At 43.2% G+C, this 21,375-nt stretch overlaps 1 protein-coding gene across 1 annotated transcript in view; it reads left to right on the top strand.

Moving 5' to 3' along the window:
* Window positions 1-732: 732 nt before the first annotated feature.
* The window catches only part of kcnh3 (potassium voltage-gated channel, subfamily H (eag-related), member 3), a 587,271-nt gene continuing 566,628 nt past the window's right edge, over window positions 733-21,375 (top strand). Inside the window, exon 1 of the mRNA XM_048534608.2 lies at window positions 733-1,123. Coding sequence (XP_048390565.1) covers window positions 1,048-1,123 — 76 coding nt within the window. The 5' untranslated portion in view covers window positions 733-1,047. The remainder of the gene's footprint in view (window positions 1,124-21,375) is intronic.

Genomic DNA, 21,375 nt, shown 5'->3' with positions numbered 1-21,375 from the left:
AGATCTTCCTGCTTTAACCGGAATACGCTTATAATACATAAGTTTGAAGTGAGTTGCCGTCAATGACTATCAATACTTTGCTAATTCTTCATTGCATATTTATGATGGATGTCGGACTCCTTAAAGTAAGTTCGCCAGGAGGGAGCCACAACATCCTTAACAAGGGAATTTTGCTTCTGTGTAAGCGTCTATTTAAGAAATAATGTGCAAGCTTTGATTTCCCGTTCCTTTAGTAAAGACTATGTTTGAAAAATGGAGTGCGTTAATGTACAGGAGCCTAACTTCTGAAACTGATAACATCATAAATATAAAGACGTATTAAGTGAAGTCATCTTCAGATGAAATGGCTTTTTCTTATTAATACTCATTATTAATTGAATATTATTTCACATTCGTCTCCCTTCTTATTTAGCAACTGTGTGAAAACGCTCTCAACAGTCGCCCCGTGAGAATGAAGTAATACAGAGAAAAGTGTGGGAAGGGATATAATTAGCAGAATGTAAATCAGGTTCTTCTCTATGGTATTAATACATTCATGTGAGGTACGCCTTTCATTGGCTTGCAATGTTAAAACATGCACATAATCCAGCCAATTTGATCTTACCTGGGAACGGCTGCTACCCTGAAGATCCTCCCCATCATCCTGGACCCTATTACTCATGTGACACGGCGTCTGTTTGGACAAAGCGGGCGCGGTGGAAGCGCTTTCACACTACTCAGGCTATCAGAGGAGAAACGAGACACACGCTGGAGCATCACACTGTCATCCCCCACCCCACCCTCATTCATCCTCCCCACCCCACCCAAAACTTGAAGCTCGAGTATGCCGATGGCTAAACTTGTGATCAACTTTTCGGCTTTCGCGGGGAAATTGGACTGAAGAAGCAATGCTCACTTCAGCTTGGCCAAAGTGTGCAAGTCAACACCAGTGTTCGGGTGCCTGGGGCTGACTCATTGAGATCTATGCCCATGTACTTACACTCGTATAGTCCCCTATTGTTTAATCCTTTTTAATGGCTACGGCTGTTGTTGTCAGCACACGAAAAGATGCCTGTCATGAAAGGGTTGCTTGCGCCTCAGAACACCTTTCTGGATACAATAGCAACACGATTCGACGGAACTCGTAAGTGAACTACATCAATGTATGTCTTTGCGCAGAGACCGGGTGAGTTTAGGTGTGGGAGGAAGGAAGGGATGTTTCCTGTATCAGTCCGGGAAGCTTATTATTTAATAAGAGGAAATTTTACGTCTCTATAAAAAAAGCAGAAAACTTTGCCTGCCAGTGCCGCGGCTTCGGTAAAGATAGATGGAGCACACTCGAACGCATAGACAGTGTTGTAGTTGTAAGAACACACTTTCACTTCAACTTAGTGAAATCGTAAACTGAATATACACCTTCTCTGCAACCGAGGACTTGGGGGTGTCTGCTATCTTCATTACAACGTTCAGTCCGCCTGCTACTGAAAGGGAAAATGTATCGGCTTCTTGTTACGAGATTATGGACTAGCTGTGATATGACATGCACAGAGCTGTAAAACGACCCGTTACATTAGGGCAGCATTTGTACGTTGGAGCCCTCAGTGCTCCAGGATCTCCCGGAGCGACCGAGCACGATTCACTCCGACGGCTCAAAATAAATTGCTTGGCTGAACAATGAGACACTTTAGAAATCACCCAGCCCACTCCTCTCCTTTCGAATTGTTTAATAATATATCCGCTACTGTTCCCAATGTTACATTTCCCTCTGGGAGCGCTGCAGCTGGTTTTCTTGTTTCAGCACCATGGTCAGAGACAATGGGGGTGCCGAAACAAGCAGCAAGGCAGCTGACCAGAAATGAAAGATAGGCAGAGTTCCCGGTGACCGATAGTCCATTCGCCCGCCTTCGCTCAGTAAGTTAGAGTTTCTAGATAAGTTCGATTTTGAAAAAATTCAGTTTGCGGATAATGCATTCCCTGTGAAAAATATCAAACACCAAATTATTTAAATTCACTTTTGAGGAAGAGTTCATTGGTCTCCCTTTCAGATTCCTCAATTTAAATGTTGTCAGAACCGTGAATGCTCTGAGATTACAGCCACCAGAGTGCAGAATATGGGCTTCAGATAGTTGTGAATAGCTGTGTGTGTTAAATGATCCCGACTCAAAACATTCATAGTTTTATAAAAGATTTGGAAATATCTCGGTGTTTGGCACAGTTCTTTATACTTTCCGGTGTTTAATTCATTCAGAGCCAGTGCACTTGTGACGATGAAATACCATGCTTTTGTGAGAAATGTGCAGGCAGTCTTCAGAGTCACTCTGTTAGGGATACAACTGAGACCTGGCAAAATAATTTTTTTAAAAACTGCACATGGGTGCTTTAAGAAACATAATGACCATTTATTTTTCCATTGTCTACTACAGCCATGAAATGGTAGATGCCTAATGTAGGGAAAGCTGGATATTACTAACATATTGAAAGTTAATAAATGCAAAGTAACACCATTTGAGCAGCAGGAGATGGATGGAGTGAGGGGGAGAGACACTCTGTGTATATTAGCATCCATTTTTTGGATGGGACAATTACCACTGTACCACCAGATTGGCATCCACACTGGTTGTGCATACACTTATGGTTGAATTGCACCTTACTAGTGAGAGAGCACACTGCAATGAACACCTCATCTGAAGCACACAGTCTAGATAGGTCATGGCACTGTCTATCATGCAATGCTGAGTTAACACTAGCAGTGAAATTTTGGAGTTGAGCACTCCAACTGACAACCTCTTGTCAACTCACACTGTTGAATATACATTCAGCAATTGGAAGAACTCCCGCACACTGCGCCCCCACACACACACCCTCACCCCATTAAATGTTACACAATGGGATCACCATTGCAGATCAGTTGTTGATTTATTTCTTCTGCTGCTACTATTATACAAGTGTTTAGTGCTTCCTATCATTGTTTAAATTGCAAATATCTGCATGGATTGGTTTAGTAACTGCTAAAAGAGTCTCAGGTGACTTCCAAGCTTATGCACAAACCAAAACCAATTACCTTTCAACACTAGTAAGAATCCTCCTTGCAATACAGCTAGATGTGGGGGTGTAAACAGAGGCTGTGAAGAGCAAGACATGTTGTTAAAAGAGGGAGGAAAGCTTTAGCTGGAGGCCAAAAGCATGCAAGGCTTTCAGGCAGCAATTCTCCACATGAGTCCCAGTGTGGAACAATGTGTGAGACATTCGTATGTCAACAGGAATGTCCTCTCGGAAATCTGTCACTTGCTACAGCCACAGCTGTATCTTCAGATCAAGGCAAAGACTGCATTGCTAGTGTCTGTGAAGGTGACCATAATCAATTATTTTGTTTTGTTGCTTTTCTAAAAAAAAATTTGGAGGTATTGAACATTTCAGCATTTGCTGTTGATTGCTGTATAAGGCAGGTCATTATAATTCTCTCTCTTTTAAGATAACTCCCTGACTACATTAGATTACTTCTGATAGAGGAAAGCAGGTAGAGCATGTACAAGACTTTAATTGGCATTGAGGGTTTCCTATGATGCTGACTATTTATCATTTCATGAATGCTTTCTGTTAACTCTACCCTTTACCAGAGACAAAAGGGGTTTTCTCAATGTACTGTTGGTTTGTGGCAAATCACAAGGTCAGTTATTAGAATCCAGCAAGATGTCACACAGTGGCAGTAGGTGGTATCAGTTATATTCCAGCTACCAAGGCAAAATAAAGTTAGTTGCTGGGCAACAAGGCATGATGACATGACTGTGAGAAGCTGAAAGAAGACAATGGATTCATACTCTATGGAGCCACTGCCTGACCTCAGTAATCTTAGTTATCTGGGAGAGAACAATTTGCTAGCTTGCTGCAACACCATGTGAGCTATTTTGCAGATGATCCTCAACCATTATGGCAACAATCTGGGTCTGGAGGCTAAGCTTATATATGACTGTAATCCCAGTTTCCACTGCAACACCTCCATATTGCATGCCTGTTGTGGCGCTCCAAGGGAAACTGTGACACTGGCTATTGGAGGTTTCATCAATGTACTATTGGAATTGGAAACTACTTGCACAGTGAAAGGGTTGAAGTACTGGTTCTGAACAAAGCTCTGTACTAAGCAGGGGGCCACAATTTTTTTTTGAGATTGATCACAAGCTTTCCAGAATGCTTTCCAATGTATTGAATATCTCAGTGTGCATTCCTATTAGCATTCTTCTGTTGGTTTACCCATCAATATTCTCTACTGAGTTGTCTGCAGCAGAACCTTTGCATTCTTGGTGATCTGACATCTTTACTTTCCTTTGTCTCTGCTCTGACTACATATACTTGTAAATATTTTTCCTATCAACCTGTTCAGAAATGTTGATGCAAACCTCTGAAGCAGGTGGGACTTCAACATGGGCTCCCTGGCCCAGAGGTAGGGGCAGTACCATTGAACCACAAGCACATTTATGCATATTACTTGTGTCATGTGTCTCACCACATGCAGACCACCCTTCAGTTTTGTACTCAAAGACGTACAAAATACCAATATCTGAACTGATTGTTGCCAGTGTGCAATCATTTGACAGGGTATCATTATCACTACTTCTCCTTTCATGCGTAATCAGGTTATAGATCTTGAGTATATGACACTGAAAAAGCCCTGGTTAAGAGTCAGTCGCAAGAAGTAAGGAAAGTAACAGATGCTTACTTTTATTACCAATGACTTGTAAATTACAAGTGTGTGTAATAAAGAGAGAAAGTTGGATATGAGAAGAAGGATTAGATAGCGAGACAAAATGTTTAACCTCACCACTGGCTACGGTCTCAGCTTTCCATTAATGGTCAGCACTTTCTCCTGTGTGGGAGCTAGGAACTATGAATGTCCTCCTCTGGTTTGTTGATGCTGTCTCCATTCATATATCACCTTGGTCTGCTAGTGAGGCGGACATGTGTCATGATGTGTTGTATGATCTGTTTGGTGATATGACTGTTATGGTAGAATAACTGTCGGAGTGTGTAATCTGTGAGATGTGTAATGTGAGTTTGCCATAGTCATAGGTGTAAGAATTCTGTGTAAGATATAAGGCATATGAAAGTCATGTATGAGATTTAATTGGTATATTTGTCGATAGGTTAGTGATGGAGATATGGCAATGTGAGCAGTGCCTAATGCTCCAGATGCAGTTAGTAGAGAGAACATGGTGTGCGAGGATGCAGTTATTGACCACTTATGTGAACACGTGAGGTTATTGAACTTCTTGTTTTACAGCATCTAGGTCCTCAGGGCTTGACTTGCTTGGCAATTTGCTCCTAATTCTTTGGCCATTTTCAAGAGAACTATCTCAATTCTTAAATTTTTCAGGATTTTTCTTTTTTTTGATATTTCTCTCTCTTTCACAGTCCAATCTTTTCACCCTCACTTTGCCATAGAATTTACTTACCTGACCCACCGGTCAGAGTGCATCAGAAAATCCCAAAGAATTTGGAGTTCACTCAGGTTGTGGATGAAGTTGTTAACTTGCTCGCTGAACTGGATTATTCCTCATACATTTCATCACCATGCTAGGTGACATCATCAGTGGAATCTCCAATGAAGCAATGTTATTCTACTCCACTTGGAATTTATACTGTCTGGTCCGTTACGGTGAGTACTGTCATTTCCGGTTTTGATCTGTATGGTTTGTACATGATGTCCCATTCTATATGTTTGTTGATTGAAGTATAGGTGGAGAACAATGCTTCTAGGAATTCCAGTGCATGTCTATTTTTGGCTTGGGCTACTATGGTTACCTTGTCCCAGTTAACTTGATGGTCTGAATGTACCAATACTAAGGAGAGTTCATCATGCCATTTTGCTGCAAGTTGATGTTTATGTATTCAGCTGGCTATTTTCCTTCCTGTCTGTCCGATGTAATGTTTGTGGTAGTCATTTCATGGGATTTTGTAAACCATGTTCATTCTGTATGTTGTGGGAATGGAGTCTTTAATCCTGTAAGTGTAACCATAAAGGTAACCATACTAGCCCAAGCCAAACGTAGGCACACATAGGAATTCCATGAGGCTTGGTTTTTTACTCATACTTCAATCAACAAGCATATAGAATTGAACCCCATATACAAATCCATACAGATCAAAACCGGAAATGGCACTATTCATTATAATGGACCAGACAATATTAATTACAAACGGAGTAGAATAACATCGCTTCATCAGAGAATCCACTGATGATGTCACTTAGCATGGTGACGAAACATCTGAACAAAAACAAGCCAGCGTAGCGAGCAAGTCAGCAACCTCATTTGGAACTCATGATTCTTACGCTCAAACCATGGAGTAATAAGGACATACTGAGGGTGTACTTGAGAATGAATCAAAAAAAAAGTGCATAGAGTCGCTGATCCGTTTGAGTCCAGAAGACGACCTGATTGCTCCAGTCAGTAGAGGCCACAGGGCTAGGTTTGTCTGTGTGGGGATAGTGGAAGTTGGCTATTCTGAAGCAAAAGTCAATTATGCACATGTGGAGAGGTGTGTGTGGTTTAACTGTAGGATGAGGAGTGGGAGGTGGAATGAATCCCCAAGGAGAGGGGAGCCTGTGTCTCGGGGAGCAGATTGGATGCCTCATGGGGAACATCACTAAATTGGTGCCTGATCTTGAGGACTCCTCAGGCAGGCTGGCAGGATGCAGGAAATGCATGTAAAGGCATTCATGCTCTGCATCCCCCAAGTCCGCACCTAGATGTAGCTACTGTGTTTCTAGATGTCAGAAATCCAGACAACTGCAGATAGAATTTGAAACAACTAAGTAATGTCCAAATTTACAACTTCATTATCATGTATAAAGAACCCAGATTCCTTTTTAGAGCTTGTTGCTACATTTCATGTTTCCCTCTCATATATAAGGTAACCCTCTCTTAAAGGTAAAGTAAGATTTGTAATTTCTGAAGGCACCACTAACCATATTCTCCTCACACTTTTCCTATTGCAGCCAAAGGAACCAGTCTGTCTGTGGCATCCTGGTCCACTTCTCAATCATCTCTAACCTCCCCACTTCGAATCTTCCCATGGTATTTTTTATCAAGCAAGAGCAAAATGCACATCTATCCTCTTCTCCCTTCATTGACCACAGCATCAGAAACATGCCTTTCAAGTGAAGCATCATTTTACATTCATTTCTTTCAATCTACTTGACTGGATGACTGGCTTTATGATGCAGTGACCCGAATAGTATGGGTTCAATTCCTGAACCAACTGAGGTTACTCTGAAGAACTGTCTTCTCGACCTTTCCCTTGCTTGACGCATAGTGACCCTCATGTTAAACCACCACCAGTCATCTTTCCCTCTAATGAGAGAGCAGTCCAATGGTCTGGTAAAACTATGGCAATTTTACATTGTATTCATTGTTCACAATGCAGTCTGCCCTACACTAGGGAGAGAGCCACAGATTAGAAGATAACAAAGTGTGAGGCTGGATGAACACAGCAGGCCAAGCAGCATCTTAGGAGCACAAAAGCTGACGTTTCGGGCCTAGACCCTTCATCAGAGAGGGGGATGGGGAGAGGGTTCTGGAATAAATAGGGAGAGAGGGGGAGGGGGACCGAAGATGGAGAGAAAAGAAGATAGGTGGAGAGGAGATTATAGGTGGGGAGGTAGGGAGGGGATAGGTCAGTTCAGGGAAGACGGACAGGTCAAGGAGGTGGGATGAGGTTAGTAGGTAGGAAATGGAGGTGCGGCTTGGGGTGGGAGGAAGGGATGGGTGAGAGGAAGAACAGGTTAGGAAGGCGGAGAAGGGCTGCGCTGGATTTGGGATGCACTGGGGGGAGGGACGAGCTGGGCTCGTTGTGTGATGCAGTGGGGGGAGGGGACGAACTTGAAGCTTGTGAAGTCCACATTGATACCATTGGGCTGCAGGGTTCCCAAGCGGAATATGAGTTGCTGTTCCTGCAACCTTCGGGTGGCATCATTGTGGCACTGCAGGAGGCCCATGATGGACATGTTGTCTGAGGAATGGGAGGGGGAGTGGAAATGGTTTGCGACTGGGAGGTGCAGTTGTTTATTGTGAACCGAGCGGAGATGTTCTGCAAAGCGGTCCCCAAGCCTCCGCTTGGTTTCCCCAATGTAGAGGAAGCCACACCAGGTACAATGGATACAGTATACCACATTGGCAGACGTGCAGGTGAACATCTGCTTAATATGGAAAGTCATCTTGGGGCCTGGGATGGGGGTGAGGGAGGAGGTGTGGGGGCAAGTGTAGCACTTCCTGCAGTTGCAGGGGAAGGTGCCGGGTGTGGTGGGGTTGGAGGGCAGTGTGGAGTGGACAAGGGAGTCACGGAGAGAGTGGTCTGTCCGGAAAGCAGACAGGGGTGGGGATGGAAAAATGTCTTGGGTGGTGGGGTCGGATTGTAGATGGCGGAAGTGTTGCAGGATGATGCGTTGTATCCAGAGGTTGGTGGGGTGGAACGTGAGAAAGAGGGGGGTCCTCTTGGGGCGGTTGTGCCGGGGGCAGGGCTACTGCCTCATCCCGCCTCCTTGACCTGTCCATCTTCCCTGAACTGACCTATCCCCTCCCTACCTCCCCACCTATACTCTCCTCTTTACCTATCTTCTTTTCTCTCCATCTTCGGTCTGGCTCCCCCTCTCTTCCTATTTATTCCAGAACCCTCTCCCCATCCCCCTCTCTGATGAAGGGTCTAGGCCCGAAACGTCAGCTTTTGTGCTCCTGAGATGCTGCTTGGCCTGCTGTGTTCATCCAGCTCCACACTTTGTTATCTTGGATTCTCCAGCATCTGCAGTTCCCATTATCACAGCCACAGATTAGAAGACAGTTTTTCAAAACACATTCATTTTGCCCTCAACCATGACTCTGAGCATACAATGACCTTTCATTTTAAGTTAATTCTTCACTTTACTTTTATGTTGACCTTTCAGTCTTAGACCTCTGCCAGTCCTCCAATGAAGCCAAACTCAAGATAATCTCAAGGAATATCATCTAATCTTTGAGTGTGGAATTTATTGTCTTCCAGACTCAACACTGAGTTTAACAAATTTCTTGGTCTGGCCTCATTTTTTCTTTCACTGTTGCTTTTGTGCCTGTCCCATCGCCAGTGTCTTCGACCCTTTACAAATAACCACTTTGCTATTTATTCGCCCCTGTCCCATCTCTTTGGGTCCTTTTCCCCACTGTCTCTCATTTCACCTGCTAATATCCTATTAAATTTCAATTTTTTTTTCCATTTCAATGAGCTTTAACTTGGTTCTACTCTCCACAAATGGTGCCCAGACATATTAAGTATTTCTGGCATTTTGTGTCTTCATTTTAGATTTCCAGCGTCTACAGAGTTTTGTCCTTCTAAGTTCTAAATACTCTTCTACTTCATGCACATTCACTTTCATTCAGTGACATCTTGTTTTTCTATTTGAAGCTAAGATATAGTGATCCTGGCCAGACTGTAGTTATATTATGTGGCTATAAAAGTGGAGGTACATTAGTCCTTTGAACTATAGCAGTCATCGTGTACCCACAGTACGAGAAAGTTCCAGAATATTGATGAACAATGATGAAGAAACACTAATGTTTGCTTTTCAATTTGTTCTGAGATTTGTGGGGTGTTTGAAGATGATGATAATCCCATGTTATTGCAGTTTCGTCCTTACAATTAAGAAAGTAGTTATCAGGTTTCACAAAAATAAAGGAGCACATGCAATGATGGATGAACCTATCCAGTTGGGTTTTGTTGAAACCTTTTGAATTAATGAGTATGTTAAGCGTCATAAATTATGCTGTTACTATCAAGGTTGTAAATTTTGGCTTGCCTGTGTGCTGGATTGGGAATACATGGTTAAAAAAATGAAACCTCTGCAAAGTTGTGTAGCACTTGGTATAGACCAGCAGTAAAGGGATTGTAGATTGCCTTGCAATCTTTACAGTCATGTGCACTTAGGGTCTTACTAGATACAAAATCAGTGCTTGATCTCTGACCCTGGCAGCCTTATTAAGGGCTTTCCTTCATCTCCTACATCTATCGTTATGGGACAGGCTGAAACTGACGACCATCGCTTGCTGAATAAGTTGCACTGCTTTTCTTCAAGGTGTCTGCCTCAGTGTAATAAATGCAGTAGTTCCCACAGAGACGTAGAACTTCACAGCACAGCAAGAGTCCTTTTCGTCAATTGTCTCCAGTCATCAAACACTTATCCATTCTACACCCATTTTCCAGCATGTAGCCCATAGATTTTCATGCTTTGCAGTTTCAAGTCTTCATCTCAACAGATCGTAAATGTTTTGCTGGCCCCATCACCCTTTCCGATAGTGAACTCTTAATTATTCACTACCCCCACATAGAAAAAAAACTTCCTTAAATCCTCTCTAAATTTCCTGCCCCTTACCTTCAATTCATGCCCCCAGGTTAAGAAGGAAAACTTTAAAAAGTTAGTTCGTTATCTATTATAATTTTTTTCAATGCAGTCAGGATCCTCCACCCCCACCACCTCCTCCACCCTCACCACCACAATTACCACCATCAGCAGTATTCTCTCCACTAGGGAAAAAAGAGCCCTAGTCTGACTTGCCTGTCTTCACAGCTGAAATACTCCAGCACAAGCAACGTCCTCATGAATCTCCTCTGCACAGTCATGAGTACAATCACACCCTTCCTATAGTGTGGTAACTAAAACTCACACAGTATTCCAGATGTGGCTTAACTTAACGTTGTATGCATATCCAGCATAACCTCACTACACTTGTATTGTACGCCTCAGCTAATAAAGGCAAACATTCCATGTGCCTTCTTAACCACATTATTCACCTGCCCGGCTGCCTTCACGGAACTGTGGGAATGCACACCAAGGTGTAAGGCTTTCCTCCTCACTATTTAACACAACACAGGTGTTCATGCCATCTGAGAACTTCTGGTCAAACATCATGCCACAGCTCTTTCACTATCCATCAAATTATTCAATGTGGTCAGAGTGGGGAGGTACATGGATAGCATGCAATTCAAAAAATGAACAACAATCTCTGTTTTCTCTTTTCATTTTTACTTTTGCTATCATTGTCTTTTGTAGATAATTTTATTTACTCTGTACAGTCTTTGGAACATTTTGAATATTAATTTTACATATTTGTGTCTTCATATAGACTGTGACTACTTTTCCCCTTTATATGCAGCCCGTTGCCTTTAATTTCTCCTGCCTCTTTGAGATTTTAAGGTCTTTTAAGGCTAGCAGATAAGCTCCAGGAACTCACCATACATAATGAATTAGGGTTGATTGTGAATTCTACCTGGCAAAAGCATTAACTTTACTTACTCTAATTTAAGCACCATCAGAAAATGTTCAGTATTGAATGGCAATAGACAGGCATATTGTCTTCCTAATACAATGGTCAGGCTGTGGTTGTACTGTGGGCAGATTATGTTGTTGAGAGGTTGGGTAGAGTACTTGTGGATTGGGAGGAAAGACATTAGATTTTGCTGTTTGTAAAATGTTGCTGTTTGTGAAATATCTTTAAATTTTTTTAGGGGAAAGCAGTGCATGGGTGCCTTTAAAAGATGATGTGTTTCTTCTATGCTTAGAAATTCAAAAAGGATATCTGTGGGCTTGCAGGTGCACAGAGCACCTGGATTGAAACATTTCTATCAAAAGACTGTATTGTTGGCAGGCAAAGCAGCTTTTTTACTAGTACAACATGTTTTTGGATTTGGCTAATTAATTTCAACCAGGCCCTTAGACACCGAAAACAAATTAAATTTGAATCTGCTAGTTTTGACAGCATAGGACCAATCCTATTGTCAGAAATTGATACATCATTAAGGGTATAAGAGATGAGGGCATTTGGAAAATCAGGGGAGAGTAAACTGCCATCTGCCAAGAGAATAACACTCAGCTCTAAAAAAAAGAATCACTGGGCTTCACAGAGTTCTCTAAGCTTTAGATTGCACTCCATCTAAATTAAAAGTACCTACAATACAAATAGGTAATGTTCCTATCAAAAGAATTTGACAGAGAAGGTGATCCCAATGGTAGGATTCACCAAGAAGGCACAGAACATTCCGGAATATGTAACCTGGCTGTAATTTTGAGAGATTAAATTCTACTTATTTTTTATTTTGGTTTATAAAGGTGGGATTATATTTATTGGAACAGCATACCATTAGAATCTTGGGAATGGTTAGTAGTTGGAAGAGATTTATTCAGTTTATGAGTTTATTGTTCTCTGATAAAGTTGGATAAATGAATAAAATGAGTGTAGGGATGTATTTTATTTAACTACTCCTTCATAGCAGATTGGGGTCTCTTTTAACAGATTATAGGGTGGGAACACCTCTCTGGGTGTTTCAGTTTTAGTATCAGAGGCAGGGGGTCAACCTCTTTTTATAATAGACTAGAAACTTGGGTCCAGGATCAGGCCAGCTCGCATATGACATATGGACAAAAGGGTCCAGGATTTGAATGGATTTGGATGGATCTGAATGGATCTGGACAGACTTATTGTACGAAAGATCCCAGCAGATTTAAACAGACTTGGAGATTAATGTCCTAGATCTTTAAATAAAACTTAAGTGAGAAAGGGAAAATCTGTTTAATTTTGGTTTCTTGTTATTGGTTAAATAAAAAGTGGGGAAATGGCTCTTAACATTGCTAAAGAGATTTGGATGGTCATAGATGCTACCCAAATTTGCCAAGAAAATTTAGAAAGACAGAAATAGGAGAAATTTTTACAACTAGCAGACAGGCTAGAATTGGATTTAACTAGGGATGAGAAGAAAGCTGAAATTGAAATGGTGTTAATAAAGTATTTAGGTATACCAAAGAAACAATCAAGTGCACTGGAGTTAGGAAAAATTAAAATGCAAATAACATAACTGGAGTTAGAGAATGAAAGGGAACTGTAACAGTTTGAATTACCATTACAAGCAGAGGAAAGGCAAAGAGAGAAAGAGAGAGAGCCTGAACTTCACGAGTTGCAAATTAGACAGGAATAGCGAACTTAAAACAGTGGAAATACAAGAAGAAGATAAACTTAGTGAGGTGGAGGATGATCATGAGCAAACCCATCATAGCCAAAGACCCAGTTGGGATATATACAAATATACCACAACATTACCAAAATTCAATGAAAAAGATGTAGAAGCCTTTTTCATTTCCTTTCAGAAATTGGCTAAATAGAACTGGCCAGAGACTGTGTGGGTAAAATTAGCTCAGACCGAGTTGGCAGGCAGGGCTAGTGAGGTGTTTGCAGTGCTGTGGGAGGAGGTGTCTAGAGAGTATAAAAGAGTAAAACAGGCTATTTTGGGTGCTCACAAGTTGGCACCAGAAACATACAGACAACAGGTCAGAAAAGTAAGAAAGGAACCAGGTCAGACTTATATAGAGTTTGAAAGAATTGTACAGAGCAACTTCAACAGATGGATGAGAGCATGAATGATAGAAAAGACAAATGAGGAACGTAGAGATGTCATTCCACTGGAGGAGTTTAAAAACTCACTTCCAGAAATGATCAGAACTCATCTTGATAAACAGAAAGTTAAAACAGTGAGAGGTGCTGCAGAGATGGTAGATGAATACGCATTAGTACATAAAGCGAAATCTAGCTTCCGACAGCAATTTCATTCCCTGCGGGATAGAAACTGGGAAAGGGGGAGATCCTTCACTGAAAAACAAAGAGTAGATCACTGGGAACAGTTTACCATGTGTGAAAAAAGATATGCAAGAGGGTGGAAAATCGATAAAAGACCTCAGATGCTTTCACTGTAAACGGTGGGACAAACAAAGTCACAGTGATGGTGGATTAAGGAAGGCCCTGTGAGGAAGATGTGATAAAAGAGGCTAAACCAGTGGGATCATTAATGTAGTAAAGGAAATCCCAAGAGAAGTCAAGGAGCTGCAGGTGAGTGCACAGCCTAGTCATGGGCTGGAAAGTAACACAGTGCCTGATCTTTTCAAAGACTTCACCTGTTTGGGTAGGGTTTACTCAGGTAGAACAGGAGGAGTAGGCAAAGAAGGTAACCTATTCAGTGATACGGGAGTTGGTCAGTCTCTAGTAGTAAGAGGTGAAAATATTTGCAATCCTTCTGAAATGTTGCCTGAGGGATAGATAATCTGTGGAATTAATAGAGAGAGAATTCGCTTTATTTATTCATTCATGGGACAAGGGTGTTACTGACTAGGCAGCATTTATTGCCCGTCCCTAATTGCCCACTGGGCAGTTATGAGCTAGCCACATTGCTGTGGGTCTGGAGTTACATGTAGGCCAGACCAGGTAAGGATGGCAGTTTCCTTCCCCAAAGGACATTTGTGAACAAGCTGTGTTTTTTTCAACAATTGACAGTGGATTCATAGTTATTGTTAGTTTCTTAGTTCCAGATATTTTAGTGAATTCCACCATCTTGCATGTTGGGATTTGAACGTAAGTCCCCAGAACATTAGCTGGGTCTCTGGATTAACAGCCCAGCGATAATACCGCTAGGCCATTGCCTCCCCTTTATTAGAGTTCCCCAGTGTAAGGTAAGGTTAGAAAGACTGGGAAAATGATACTGGGAGTGGTTGAATGCCTGGCTATTCCAGGAATACAATTTGTTCTTTGAAACAATACGGTGGGTCACATGTGGGAGTGATGCCCATTGTCATGGAGAAGCTGAAACAAAACCAGGGAACTGAGCAGTTAAAAGGAAAATATCCTGGAAATTGGTAAAAGAAAGAATCACTGGCTCTCACAGAATTCTCTAAGCTTTAGAGTAAGGCCCCAGATATGCCTGCCTCTTTGTAGGTTACGTGGAACGGTCCCTCTTCCGCACCTACACAGGCCCCAAACCCCACCTCTTCCTCCGTTACATTGATGACTGTATCGGCGCCACCTCTTGCTCCCCAGAGGAGCTTGAACAGTTCATCCACTTTACCAACACCTTCCACCCTAACCTCAAGTTCACCTGGGCCATCTCCAGCACATCCCTCACCTTCCTGGACCTCTCAGCCTCCATCTCAGGCAACCAGCTAGAAACTGATGTCCATTTCAAGCCCACTGATTCCCACAGTTACCCAGAATACACCTCCTCCCACCCACCCTCCTGCAAAAATTCCATCCCCTGTTCCCAATTCCTCCACCTCCGCCGCATCTGCTCCCAGGATGAGGCATTCCACTCCCGCACATCCCAGATGTCCAAGTTCTTCAAGGACCGCAACTTTCCCCCCGCAGTGGTCGAGAACAGCCTTGACCGCGTCTCCCGCATTTCCTGCAACACATCCTTCACACCCCGCCCCCGCCACAACCGCCCCCAGAGGATCCCCCTCGTTCTCACATACCACCCCACCAACCTCCGGATACAATGCATCATCTTCCGACACTTCCGCCATCTACAATCTACAACCCCACCACCGAAGCTATTTTTCCATCCCTACCCTTATCTGCTTTCCGGAGAGACCACTCTCTCCGTGGCTCCCTTGTTCGCTCCACACTGCCCTCCAACCCCACCACACCCAGCACCTTCCCCTGCAATCGCAGGAAGTGCTACACTTGCCACCACACCTCCTCCCTCACCCCCATCCCAGGCCCCAAGATGACTTTCCATATTAAGCAGATGTTCACCTGCACATCTGCCAATGTGGTATATTGTATCCATTGTGCCAGGTGTGGCTTCCTCTACATTGGGGAAACCAAGCGAAGGCTTGGGGACCGCTTTGCAGAACACCTCCGCTCGGTTTGCAACAAACAACTGCACCTCCCAGTCGCGAGCCATTTCAACTCCCCCTCCCATTCTTTAACTGACATGTCCATCATGGGCCTCCTGCAGTGCCACAATGATGCCACCCGAAGGTTGCAAGAACAGCAACTCATATTCCGCTTGGGAACCCTGCAGCCCAATGGTATCAATGTGGACTTCACAAGTTTCAAAATCTCCCCTTCCCCCACTGCATCCCAAAACCAGCCCAATTCTTCCCCTCCCCCCACTGCATCCCAAAACCAGCCCAGCCTATCTCAGCTTCCCTAACCTGTTCTTCCTCTCACCCATCCCTTCCTCCCACCTCAAGCCGCACCTCCATTTCCTACCTACCACCTCATCCCACCTCCTTGACCTGTCCGTCTTCCCTGGACTGACCAATCCCCTCCCTACCTCCCTACCTCTTCTCTCCTCTCCACCTATCTTCTTTTCTCACCATCTTTGGTCCGCCTCCCCGTCTCTCCCTATTTATTCCAGAACCCTCTCCCCATCCCCCTCTCTGATGAAGGGTCTAGGCCCGAAATGTCAGCTTTTGTGCTACTGAGATGCTGCTTGGCCTGCTGTGTTCATCCAGCTCCACACTTTGTTATCCATCTGAATCAGAGGTGCCTGTGGCACAAATAGTTAACATCCCTGGAAAACAATTCAACAGAGAAGGTGTTCTTGATGGAAGAATTCGTCAGACAAGGCACAGAACATTCCGGAAGACGTAACCTGGCTGTAATTTTGAAAGGGTAAATTCTAATGTTCTAAATTTTTGTTTATATTAGTGGGGCTTGTAATTATTGGAACACCATACCAATAGAATCTTGTTTTCTTCGGGAATAATTAGCAGTTTGAAGGGATTTTTTCAGTTTGTTAATAGTTTAGTTAAGCTGTTCACGGTTAGAGTTGATGAATAAATTGATACTTGTTGATTATAAAATGAATTTCAGGACTTTATATTTATTTAACCACTCCTTTACAACAGACTGGGGGCTCTTTTAACAGATTACACAGTGAGATGCGCCTCTCTGGGTGTTTCAGTTTTAGTTAGTGGAGGGTGGGGTCGACCTCCGCTTTATAGCAACATGCATATTATAACCAACTTCTGACAAAATTGAAATCACAAATTAAACAACATCCTGACCAAAGTTCATTAACAGTAAACATCACAAAGCAAAGATCCCTGTTAACAATGTAACACATAGACAAATAAAACAAAGCATAAACATGTTTTGGTTTTTCACAAGGGCTAACCTACACATTGCTGGCTGTAACGTAAAGCGGTTCCTGTATTTACCTGAAGTGCAGTGACTGTACTTGAAGGTGATATCAAGGAAATTGTTAATGAACTTGATCAATTTTCTTTTCACTCAGAGCCCAAATTGATGGATGTAAACATTGGGACCTGAGAGTAGCCATCAATTGACATGACGGTTACAGTCTATATGTTGGCTCCTGTCATCAGCAGGCTTTAGATTGAAGTGGTATTTGCTGGCAGCAGTAAATGAGGGAAACCAAAGCTGACCACCATTTCTGTGAGAACAAGCACTGTATCTGAAATTCACTGGAAAGCAATGAGGTCAATGATATTTATGCCAAGAACTATTAATCTCACTGCTCTGCTCTGCTCCACACTAAATTTATCTTTCAACTTGACACTAATTCCCTCCAATCTGCTATCTCTCTTCCCTTCAGAAGCCTCACCAGGTCATGTTTCTACTACCTCTTCTTTCACTACTCACAGGCATAATCATTTTTGTTTCTGAGAAATGTGAAGGACATTGAAATGTTAATGCATTGCGAAAAGACAGGTTGTTCTTTGTGTGTTGTCAGCATATTTGGTCAAGCCTTGATTCTTTGTGGTGTCCCTCCTATAGGAAGGATATTGTGAAAATAGACTATACAGAAATGATTTCTGAGAATGTTGCCAGGGTTGGAGGGTTTGAGCTATGGGGAGAGGCTGAGTAGGCTGGAGCTATTTTCCCTGGAGTGTTGAAGGCTGAGGGGTGATCTTATATTGGTTTATAAAATCATGCGGGGCATGGATAGTGTAAATAGTCTTTTCGCTGGTCTGGACGAGTCCACAACTAGACAGCATAGGTTTAAGGAGAAATGGGTAAGATTTAAAAGGGATCTAAGGGGCAACTTTTTCACACAGAGGATGGCTCATGAATGGAATGAGCTGCCAGAGGAAGTGGTGGAGGCTGGTACAATTACAACATTTAAAAGGCGCCTAGATGGGTATATGCATAGGAGGGGTTTGGAGTAACATGGGCCACATGCCGTCAAATGGGACTAAATTTATAAAGGATATCTGGTCAGCATGGATGAGTTGGACCGAAGGATCTATTTCTGTGCTACATAGCTCTCTGACTCTATTTAAAGTTCTTTTATTTGTTCCGGCAAGTAATAGTAGGAACTTCAGATTACAAAATATCTCAAGAGGGGTGACCCCTATAAAAGTTTGTAATAGCATGAGGGGCAGAGATAGGGTGAAAAGCCAAGGTCTTTTTCCAAGGCTAGGGGAGAACAAAACTAGAGGGCACAGGTTTAAGGTGAGGTGGGAAATATTTAAAATGGGCCTGAGGGGCAGCATTTTCACACAGAGGGTGGTGCGTGTATGAAATGAGCTGCCAGAGGAGATGGTGGAAGTGTTTACAATTGCAATGTTTAAAAAGCATCTGAATGGATACATGAATAAGAAGTTGTGGAGGTGCTGGTGTTGGACTGGGTTGGACAAGGTCAAAAATCACATGACACCAGGTTATAGTCCTACAGGTTTATTTGAAATCACTAGCTTTCAGAGTATTGCTCCTTCCTCAGGTGTAGTGGGAGAGGAGGTATCAAGACACGGAATTTATAAGAAAAAGATCAAAAATTCATACAACTGATGCAAATTTATTGAATAAACCTAAAATCGGAGCCTGCCATTTTAGGTTTATTCAATACATTTGCATCAGTTGTATCATCCTTTGACTTTTTTTCCCTTATAAATTCTGTGTCTTGATATTTCCTCTCCTACTACACCAAAGGAAGGGATAATACTCTGAAAGTTAGAGATTTCAAATAAACCTGTAGGACTATAATCTGGTGTCATGTGATTTTTGACCATGGAATAGGAAGAGTTTAGAGGGATATGGGCCAAATGCTGGCAAATGGGACTAGATCAGTTTAGGATATCTGATTAGTCTTGATAAGTTGGATCGAAAGGTATGTTTCTGTGCTGTGCAACTCTATGACCTCGGGAAAAGCTTTAGACACCAAGGCAAAATGGAGAGAAGCTGTGGAAAATTACAAAAACACGTTTGAATAGATCCTTTCTGTGAAGCATTTGAAGTTGGTGTAAGGAATCTGAAAAGAGAAAGAATCATTTCTTATGCTACAGAAAAGGAAGAGGAGGGGAGTATGACACTTAGGGTAGGCGTGCAGGGAACCACAGCAGAAAGATAAAGAATGCAAATTGAAATTAGAGCTGGATAAAATCACAGAGGTGGCTTGAATCAAGATCTGAAAGAATTTGGGATTGAAGATTTTGAAGCTGATTCATTGGAAGCCAAGGAATCAGTAGTAGTTGGGGAGGATTGAAGAGATGTGATTGCAACTCTTTATTTGGTGTGAGATGTGGCTCACATATCTCTCAACCATGCTCAATAATAACCTGTTAACTTATCATTTATTACACAGCTATTTGTGGATCCATGCTGTGGAAGTATTCATTACTATATTTCTCTCCATTGTAACAACGTATAGACCTCTTGGCTGTCAAATACTTTGAGAAGTATTGAGATCATGAAAGGTATATTTATAAATACAGGCTTTGTCATTGTTCTGTGAATGCTTTGCTGCAGAAGTGAATTTTGTAACCGTATTGAAAGAGGGACGTGAGAGCGAAGACAAGCTCTCCACTCAGCATCCTAACCACTGAGAAATTTTAGGGAGTACCTCTCCTGCCTCCACCTCAGCTAGAATCACTGCCTGAGATGCTTTCATTTCACAAAGGAGGTGTGAACTATTCTGTGTCTCCTACAACACTACTTGGATCCTCACAGCAAGTGAAAACAATATTGCCAGCCGTGATCAAGGTCCTCAATGTCAGGAGCAGGTGGCAGCTACATCTCACTGTTGGCTGTCTGTCTTTTCATTATGGAGATGACAGAACCCCTGTTTAGAAGCTGTGGGGACTCAGCATCTTCTCACTGACCAGAGAGCAGCAGTAGGTTACAACGTCTGGAATTATTAAGCTGACAGGGTTCTTGGAGTTATAGGATGCCATTGACTACACACACATGGGTCCACAGGTACCACATATGACAGGGAGGGTGACCTAAAAATGCTACTGCTTTATTAGCCATTGTGCTCGAGCTCAGATGCTCTTTTTAATGAGTATTTGCTGTCCTGGTAGCAGCCAGGGCACATTCAATCTGTGCCCACTTGTACACCTGCTATTTTTCACTCACTATGAAGTATTGAAGGCTGGTTGACAAGGAATGCCCACACTACATCCAACTAATGCCTCCCATCCATCACCCTACAGTTGGCGAGCAATGTGCCTATTATACAGCCAAACAGTCACCAGAAATATCATAAAATGAACCATCAGCATCGTTCACATGGAGCCCTCCAGTACTGACCTCCTCCAGATAATAAAGTGTGGAGCTGGATGAACACAGCAGGCCAAGCAGCATCTCAGGAGCACAAAAGCTGACGTTTTGGGCCTAGACCCTTCATCAGAGAGGGGGATGGGGAGAAGGTTCTGGAATAAATAGGGAGAGAGGGGGAGGCGGACCGAAGATGGAGAGGAAGCAAGATAGGTGGAGAGGAGAGTATAGGTGGGGAGGTGGTGAGGGGATAGGTCAGTCCAAGGAAGACGGACAGGTCAAGGAGGTGGGATGAGGTTAGTAGGTAGGAGAAGGAGGTGCAGCTTGAGATGGGAGGAAGGGATGGGTGAGAGGAAGAACAGGTTAGGGAGGCAGAGACAGGCTGGACTGGTTTTGGGATGCAGTGGGTGGAGGGGAAGAGCTGGGCTGGTTTTGGGATGCAGTGGCGGGAGGGGACGAACTGGGCTGGTTTTGGGATGCAGTGGGGGAAGGGGAGATTTTGAAGCTGGTGAAGTCCACATTGATACCATTGGGCTGCAGGGTTCCCAAGCGGAATATGAGTTGCTGTTCCTGCAACCTTCGGGTGGCATCATTGTGGCACTGCAGGAGACCCATGATGGACATGTCATCTAAAGAGTAGGAGGAGGAGTTAAAATGGTTCGTGACTGGGAGGTGCAGTTGTTTATTGCGAACTGAGCAGAGGTGTTCTGCAAAGCAGTCCCCAAGCCTCCGCTTGGTTTCCCCAATGTAGAGGAAGCCACACCGGGTACAATGGATACAGTATATCACATTGGCAGATGTGCAGGCGAACTTCTGTTTAATATGGAAAGTCATCTTGGGGCCTGGGATAGGGGTGAGGGAGGAGGTGTGGGGGCAAATGTAGCATTTCCTGCGGTTGCAGGGGAAAGTGCCGGGTGTGGTGGGGTTGGAGGGCAGTGTGGAGCGAACAAGGGAGTCACGAAGAGAGTGGTCTCTCTGGAAAGCAGATAAGGATAGGGATGGAAAAATGTCTTGGGTGGTGGGGTCGGATAGTACCTCCTCCAGAGCCTGGATAATATGATCCCTTGCCATTTGGAGGGCAGAGACCATCTCA

This window comes from Stegostoma tigrinum, chromosome 7, assembly GCF_030684315.1.
Source record: "Stegostoma tigrinum isolate sSteTig4 chromosome 7, sSteTig4.hap1, whole genome shotgun sequence".
Taxonomy (NCBI): domain Eukaryota; kingdom Metazoa; phylum Chordata; class Chondrichthyes; order Orectolobiformes; family Stegostomatidae; genus Stegostoma; species Stegostoma tigrinum.
This window is presented reverse-complemented; position numbering and strand designations above follow the sequence as displayed.